Source organism: Toxorhynchites rutilus, chromosome 3 (genome assembly GCF_029784135.1).
Source record: "Toxorhynchites rutilus septentrionalis strain SRP chromosome 3, ASM2978413v1, whole genome shotgun sequence".
NCBI lineage: Eukaryota > Metazoa > Arthropoda > Insecta > Diptera > Culicidae > Toxorhynchites > Toxorhynchites rutilus.
In genome coordinates, this window is record NC_073746.1 from 205,928,104 (window position 1) to 205,936,877 (window position 8,774).

The 8,774-nt window shown below is 38.8% G+C and overlaps 1 protein-coding gene across 3 annotated transcripts in view; it reads right to left on the reverse strand.

The window, feature by feature from the left end:
* Positions 1 to 7,769, reverse strand: part of LOC129780315 (mitogen-activated protein kinase kinase kinase 11-like) — a 32,902-nt gene extending 25,133 nt beyond the window's left edge. Inside the window, exons 1-7 of one of the 3 annotated variants that reach the window (XM_055788431.1) lie at positions 6,791 to 7,769; positions 3,935 to 4,097; positions 3,704 to 3,870; positions 3,467 to 3,642; positions 3,277 to 3,297; positions 2,693 to 2,890; positions 2,478 to 2,625 (exon numbers count right to left, since the gene is read on the reverse strand). In XM_055788431.1, the coding sequence (XP_055644406.1) occupies positions 2,478 to 2,625; positions 2,693 to 2,890; positions 3,277 to 3,297; positions 3,467 to 3,642; positions 3,704 to 3,870; positions 3,935 to 4,097; positions 6,791 to 7,409 (1,492 nt within the window). In that variant the 5' untranslated portion in view covers positions 7,410 to 7,769. The remainder of the gene's footprint in view (positions 1 to 2,477; positions 2,626 to 2,692; positions 2,891 to 3,276; positions 3,298 to 3,466; positions 3,643 to 3,703; positions 3,871 to 3,934; positions 4,098 to 6,790) is intronic. The other 2 variants (XM_055788429.1, XM_055788430.1) reach the window with 2 other exon arrangements.
* Between the last annotated feature and the right edge of the window lie 1,005 nt (positions 7,770 to 8,774).

Sequence of the window (8,774 nt, forward strand, 5' to 3'; positions counted from 1 at the left end):
TGTACCTGCAGGCATAAAATAGACCCCATTCGTGGTCCTTAGCTTCCTGTCCAGTAACTCTTATCCCTACCTCCCCGTGGTGCCAGCTGGGGTACGAGTAACCATAGAGAAAATCAGGTAACCAACCCCGGTGGGGTCTTGGGCGTATGCTGACAGGCAAGGGGGTCTATTCGAGCGTCTGTTCACCATGGAGGTGCTGCTCAAAACATCGTCTGTACCCCATTTTAGGGGCGGCTGATCACTGTCTTCGTGCCAACGGGGACTCTACAAAATCCGGATCTTTAATTCCAACGTAAAATCAGTGCTGCTTTACGCATGTGAAACGTGGGGCGTATCAGCATACTACGCGAGGAAGCTCCAGGTCTTCGTGAACCGATGCCTGAGCTATATAATTCGGGCCTGGTGGCTAGACTAGGATTGGGCGATCTTTATAAATAGATCGATCTTGTTGAATCGATTTTCCAAAGGGTGTAGGGATCGATCCAGTGAAAAAATCGATCTTTGCCGAATCGATCTTTGAAAAATTAAAAGTTTTTTTCCGAATTATCTGCTTATTCTGAATGAATGTCGCATTTTGTTTTGTTCCTCAGCATTACGGCCACAGCCACAGGGAATTCATCTTGTGCCGTCAGGCAGTCGTTCTATTACATAAATTAATCGAAGAACCAACATTAGAAATTCAACCGCCCAGAACTCAGCTGACAATGATCCCATAAAAGCCAATCGTGTTATACATTTGTCATTTAGTCTAAGCCTATTTTTGATTTTGGCACCAGTTCTAAAATAGAACGATTCGTCTGTAATTGATGGCAACATCAGGTTCAGTGATCCTATGCGCAGCTGGTTACAGTACATCCCCTCAGTAGCTGTCTCTAGTTCTATTTCTGACAGCATTTGTACAGAATTAAATCGTAGAATAAGCGATCCAAATGTTAACATTATGTTTAAACAAAATGTTAGGTGGCCTTTGGTGGGATAAACAATCAATGTGTAATGATAAAACAAATCTACAAAAAGTTTTTCTAAGATCGAAAAGATCGAAATAAAAAAAAAACGATTTTCTCGATTTCCTCGTGTACAAACAATCGATCCAAAAAATCGTAAATGTGAATGGAAAAGATCGATCTTCTAAGAATCGATCCGAGATCGCCCAATCCTAGGCCAAACAACTGGATCGGAAATGACGAGCTCCATCGTCGTTTCCATCAGATGCCGTTTTTGACAGAGATCCAGGAGCGCTAGTGGCGGTGAGTCGGCCACACATTACGGAAGAGTGGTACTGAAATTTGCAGACAAGCACTAGACTGGAATCCGCAAGGACATCGCAGCAGAGGTTCCTGGCAACGGAGTCTAACAAACGAGACGAAAAAAAGTCGACCCAAATTTGACCTGGACACGGTTCAAGACGAGAGCACAGCAACAATAAGTAAGTAGGTAATAGTTTCTGGGATCGAAAAAATCTGTACCTATCTGTACTATAACACAACCTGTACCGTACAGAGGATGTGAACCACAAATAACGAAAAAATCTGTACCTTTCCAGAAATCCGTACTTTTGGCAACACTGCTTACAACCCAGCAATAGCAGGATGCTATGTAACCCATGGAAACGACAGAAGTTGAACCGAAGTCGGCTAAAAAATGCAAATCGTGAGAATATGCGGAAAAAACATGTATTATTCATTAGCGCTTCAATGTCCCATATAAATATACATTTAGCGGAGGACAGCGAGTGCTATGAGCGGAAGGATGGAAGGTATTGAATTAAAGAAACTTTAAACTCTGAGAGTTCATTCGTCTCTTATGAGCGGAGGATCTCCGAAAGAATACCAGATAGGAATGCTCCGCTGTAATAGCGATGTCGACCTACGAAACATGCCACGAGACGTTTTATGCCCAAAATATAAAACTATGTGGGAGCTGATTCATATTAGATTCAAAATGCCTGAAGTATAAAATGAAATATGAATACAGTGAAATTTGTTATTTGATTTTGAAGTTCAAAATAAATGCTGATACTGACATCATCTGGAAAAACTATATTCAAGTCATCATAATCGTTGTTATCATTGATTAACACAGATTTATCTGGTGAATGTTCTAGTTTCACGAATAATTTTTACATCATAACACGCTAAATATTTACATCATAAACTATTCAAAACAAACGAATGGAAATAAATTCTTCTAAGAAATCACGCTAATAAAATACGAAAAATATTTGATAGAAACAATTGAAAATGAAACATGCAAGTTGTGAGAGACTGCCAATCGAAAACAAGTCCAGTCATGTTTGGTACGTTTAGGGGAGTTTGATATAATTGAAAAAGTGTCATCTAATGCTAAAATTACTCTGCAAAAGTAAGTAAGTATATTTGTGGTGGACTTAAAATAAACTTCTGCATATTGCAAAAAATGATGAATTTCGAAAAAATACGTTTCAGATGTTGGAAATAACAAAACACGCAGATACTCACGTGCTATCGCTCTCAAACGGGTGGCTGGGGAACCGGGAGGCGTGTCTGTGCGCTGTCGAGATTCGTCTCGAATTGCGGTGTGTTGCACCGTTATGGTATGACGAAAATCGAGCGGAAAAGATATCTGTCCCGGTTCCCGTTTCAATAACTGAAATGAAGAATGGAAGCGATTTAAAACAATCGAATTCAATTCGAGCACTATCGGCAATGCGTACCCTTAGTTTGCTTTTGCTAAATTTTCCCTTTCGCTTTTTAGGCGTTGGTGTATTTTGAGTAATGATAATGTTCAGTTCTCGTCCTAGCAGTTCAATTTCACGCGCATCCAATTCCTGCTCGCGCTTGGCTAAATCTTCTTCCTTGCAGCGCTGTTCACGCTGCACTCGACTAAGTTCCTCCTCTTTGCTCCGTAATTCCTGTGAAATGATAAATATGAATATTCCTTCTAGTGGTGGTGTTTATTTAGTTGGTTAAAATTGCAGCACAAAAGTTTTAATAAAATCACAGAAACATACTCATATTATTTAATTGTAAAATCAAACATTAGTTCAGTGTTTAATGATAATAAAGTACTACGGATTGGGTCGTCGCCGATATGTTCGTTTTTACTAGTTGACACTGTCGTCCTTAGGTTTTGTGTGAAATATTCATCTTAAAAATTCTCCGGGGACACATAACAAAAAGTAAAGTAAGTTCATCGCAGAATAAATTTTGACTAATGAAAAATATTATTTTATGAAACAAATTCTAGTGAGAACAATCGCACTCAAAAAGAATATCGAAAACAACTTTCGAGTCTTACCTCTTCAAAACACTTAAATGCCTAACGAGTGAAAGGCGGCCAAAAGAATTCGAAAAAGAATACAAATAAATACGGGTAAATGAAAAGACCAGAAAGAACGATAGAAACATACAAGTGAATTATCTACAAATATTCTGCGTTTTAACTAGGCATGATTGCTAAGACCAATCGCCACTTCTAACCAGCCTACCTTTTCCTTCTTACGAAGCTCCTGGAGGACTTCGGCGATTTCCTTTTTCCAGCCATCTTGCATAGTATGGAATGATTCGTGAGGTGTTTGGGCAAATCCCGAACGCGCAATAATGTCTAAATCTTTTTCAATATCTCTGAACGATGGTCTCCGATGTGCATCCAATTCCCAGCAGGCTAGTTATACATAATAGAGAATTGAAACAACGATCACAGCTGAACAAAGCTGCGTACTTACATTTCATCAGTTTTCCCCATGCTTCAGGACAAGTCTTAGGTATTGGCAGGGCTAACGTATTGACGGCAACACCGTATGCAACAGATAACGAGTCAAATCCTTTGTAAGGTGTTTCACCGGTCAACAATTCCCACAACAGCACACCGTAACTCCAAACGTCTGAGGCTCTACAATGATCAAAACATTACATTTATTCGTATTATCTTGCACGACATATCTCAATCAGCTTACTTTGAGTATGTGCCTGACTTAATAACTTCCGGTGGCATCCAAGCGAACGTACCGGCAGCTGACATTCTTGTCGTCTTGTATGCTTCTCGTGCAAGGCCAAAATCCGTTATTTTCAGTGTTTTGTTTTTGATGTTGTCGCTTGATATGCTTTCGCTTATGAGAACTGAAATGATAAAAGAGAACAGATGGTTCAAGAGACAGATTTGATTATCAAACTTTGATTAAAACTCGAATTATGGTAAATAATAATCGTTTAAGGTATTAAGAAATTTTTACTATTTATTTTGAATAACTCTGCCACCGACGTTTACTATTGCTTTTCCTATACTACAATTCTGTTCTCGCTGTTTTTTTGTTCTATGAAGTTATTATTTGTACTGTTGCCTCACATCAGAATGATTCCGACTCGAATGACTTATTTTGGAAAATTCGAGCATCTTTAATGAGCAGCTAGTTAATTTTACTGAGACGCATCGCAGGGCTCACGCCGTGTACAACTTGTTGACGTATAAAATACACATTTTTACATCAGATAGGCCTCTCAATTCTCTTAGAAAATTACGAAAGTATTCCACACTAATTCGGACATTTCTAAGTGAACACCCAATGGAGCTGTAGGGGCTGCTGAACAAACTCATCACGAATATTGGTAAGCTGTGGCTCAATGGAGGCCTATGTCAATCGAATGTATTCCTCCACCCACCAGCAGATCGGAATCTGCTTTCCCTTGGACGATAAATGGATTGATATGCTGCTATTGGCAGGACTACCACAGGGTATCGTCCTATGATCATTGGACTGGAATATTTTAGTAAGGTAAATGGTTTTTATTTGTCCAGTCGAAAATATGATCATGGTTTCTCCACTTTTTTGAATGCTCTAATTCAACGATCCTGTGTCAAATCAGATATTCGAATGTTTCAAAACATTTAAAAAAATGTCTTTTGACGTAGGGCTACGTCTTACATTAAGGGTGCCAAATCAGAAAACAGTTCCCGTTTTTATGAAGTAAAGTTTTTTTTATACCATTTATTTATTTAAGGTTCATTAGCATTTTAGCTGTAACAGAGCCGAATTTTAATCGTGTACATGTCACATGGTTATCATATCTATAATTAGCACATTACACAGTTGCCATTCGGCTGTATTCCTTCTATACCATTTCATATGGTACATTCACACAGTAGCCATTCTTTCTGTTCTTCCATTATCCAGTTGGACCACCGGACAGCGGAGACAGTTGATTGATCATTGTTGAGTTATTTATAGAACAGCAGCCCGATGTGTCTTGCAGAGCAGAGCAGTTGTATGGATGAATCGATCTTATTTCGACCGTGGATCGATCTCCATCGCTGATGATTGTTGCGTGGACGTAGCTATTCTGTAACAACACAAAGATGGTCAATGAGTACCGTGGTGAGCACTGGCGTTTGTTTGGTGTCAGTTTGTGTTACCGTTTGACGAGGTGATCTGCAGGTGTAACGGTATTGGACGCTGTGCTGGAAGAAGGTGCTACGTATGGCCATGTTCTTGGAGGCAGCGAAGTCGATAAGTCTTAGGTCGTTTTCATTGGTTCGCCGATGGGCGCTAAACCTACCAATTACTGGTCTGGGATCCTTCTCTTGGCTGACCGGAGCATTCAATTCACCAATGACGATTTTGATGACGTGTTTTGGGCAGCAATCGTATGCATTGGCCACCAGCCAATCAACCGTTTCTACATCCCCCATCACGATGAAAACTGTACCCAGCTCATGTGTGATGCCGCAACTCTGGTAGATAGTAACCTTTCCAGCACACCTTATTCACAATCTCTAGTCCGGGTTCTCTGCCTGGGTCTAGCCCGATTGTCCTATCTCGAATTTCTTTATGAATTTTCAAGTGCATTACATTTTTATAGATGGTTTGCAGGGTCTGCACCAACCCTAAGTCTCGCCGGAGGACCAGCACAGGATTGATATTTGGACATTAATAGTAATCCTCTGCTTGTGACTTCTACGAATTACGAGAGCGAGAGCGGTTTTTCAACTTTTTTTACCAAGCAAAGGCCATCAACAAACTGGACATAGACGATATGAGATTGGAATTATCGCAAACGAAATTGCGTAGTACGAAATTTGTATCCCGATATCTCATTCATCCGCATTGTATGAGTCCCTTACATAAAATGATTTTTTTGAAATAAAGCAGAAAGAACGATTATCTTTTAAGAGGTCACGAATTGGCAATCACAGATCCAATGTTATAAAATATGGTGTACTACGTTTAGGAGGCGAAGATCCCCTAAAATCGTATTAGAATATCATAAAATCCGCTAATATGCAGTTACTTATCTCTTGCTAACATCCTGAAACATATGGAAAAATGAGATGCATTCTTCAAATGCACCTCCTATGCAATAATGTAACATCAAAAATATCATTTGGAATAGGAATAGGTAATTAGAATGATGTAATGAGACAGAAATCTAGCATGATTAATCAGAAAATCTAAAGTTTAGTGAAATCATATAGGTCGTTAGAGCTGGACGAATGCGACGAACTAGCACTAGAACACCCGATAACAGATCAGCATAGATGGTATCCGCAACACATTTTTAGAATACAACAAGATCAGTACTTATAGGAACAATAATCATGGGTCGCAGTCATGGATCCAATAAGAAAAGGAGACGAAGCATTATTTCAATAAAATGAAAACATATTCGAAATAAAATAAACAAAATATTTCTCAAAAACATTGTGTGTTGCATGTCGACGCCGATAATAACATAAACAAATACATCGCTACAGTTTCGCGAAGCAAACGTTTTCATTATGTTTGATACAATTGAATGAAACGCCAGGGTACACTTACCGTTAGAGCTTTTCAAATCCCTGTGGATAACGGAAATCGGAGCTTCACAGTGCAAATACTTCATTCCCCGTGCTATCTGCACTGCCCAATCCACGAGAACATCTGGAGGTATTTTTCGTCCGGCCAGCACACGATTCAATGATCCTCCACGGGCATATTCCATTACTAAGCAAAGTATAGGCGGTTCCAAGCACACACCCCGCAAAGCCACAATGTTGGGATGTTTCAGGGACCAGAAAAGTTTCGCTTCCTGTAGCACATTATCACGCGTTACGTCGATATCCTCATCCTGTCTGGATGCTTTCACGGCAACTTCCTCGCAATTTAGAAAGGCACGATGGACTTTGCTGAAACCACCAACTCCAATCACCTCCTTCAAATCAAGCTCATCGAATTTTATCTCCACAGGCTGCACATTGAGCACTGCTGGATCCTCGTTTGTGACGAAATTGGATGGGAAAATCCCAACCCTGTCACCAATCTTTCCCGTCCACCATCCCTCATCACCCGAAATGCTACTGTCCATCGAGAGGACATAGACGATTTGTCCAACCCGCAACGAGAGCTCATCGTCACCTTTGGCTTGATAATCATATTTTGCGGTCCACAGAGGCGACATTGCCACTGAATCCGGCAGAATATTTTGACTTTGTTTATTCCTTTCCGTCACTATCAACACTCATTCGACAAAATAGTATCCACTTTTTTCCGATGCCAATCAAAACAAATACATTTTATTTCAGAATGTTCTCGTATCGCTGCCCCGGACAATCGATACTGCACGATTTCCTTGATTATTCGCACTCGAACTATTTCGTTACACAATTTTTATTGTCGAAATAACCAAAACTTAGCACTCATTTAATAAAAACTACATCATTTGCAATATTTTTCTGTTTTCAGCAACTTCGGTCGACACCAGGGTTGTCATAGAGACTTCAAATAAGTTTCAATATCTTATTCAATTTATTGGAATCCAGTTTTGCTTGTTGCGCAAAATAAAAATAATACAATTAAATAGTCATTATTTTCCAAAATTTGGATGAGTACAGTTTATATGGATAATGTATTTACACGTAAATCGAGACCAAAATCTTGTAAATTTAATCGGTGAAAAATATAAACAGAAGCAACTGCTTCAATTCTGGCAACTCGGAACGCCTTGACAAATACTTTTTACTTCACGATTGGGCATACTGCGCGAAACGCCTGTGTAACGTTTGATCCATCAAGAAAAGTATTTTGTACACAAATGTTTCAAAATAGATTGTTTGGTTTGCGTCTTCGGTTGTTTTCAGTTCTCTCCGCATGAAAAATCGGTAATCAATCTTTGCAACAAAATTTGTCGCTACACCCAGCAAAATCCTTGGTGAAAGAATACCCAATAACTTTGGTAATGCAAACATTAAGCGGCCCTTACACGATCAGTAGCATTGATATTATCAATAATGACAATAGTAGCAAGAATCACTCCGTTCCGCATTATTATTATTATTCAACCCTACAAGATCATTTTTGGAGGAATGCATCAGCTCTAGCCTTCATAGTTGTAAGATTAATTAAATTTATTGTATCAAATAAACATCTCTATCAAAAATTTGAAAGTTGTTCTGCAAACAATGGAAAAATCTTGAACGGAACTGATTTGTAATAATGATATCTAATTATAATTTTAAAAATTGATCTGTTCTTATAATGTCTTTCAGTGATGGACGAAGAAGGTTCAAAATAATATGTTATGAGCATTCAATAAAACATTTTGAATAGCTTTTCATTGATCTATTCACAATTTAAAACTATTTTGTTACAGTAATTTTAATTGGCGATCTAACGCAAATCTCGATGCGCCATCTGTGTTTAATTTTCAAACTATGAAAATGATGTAAATATTAATTAAATCCATCAGTTACCTTTAAACAGGGTGTTTATAAATCTTTCGGCCACTTTTTTTCGGAAAATCCAAGTATCTAAAGCTATCGTTTTG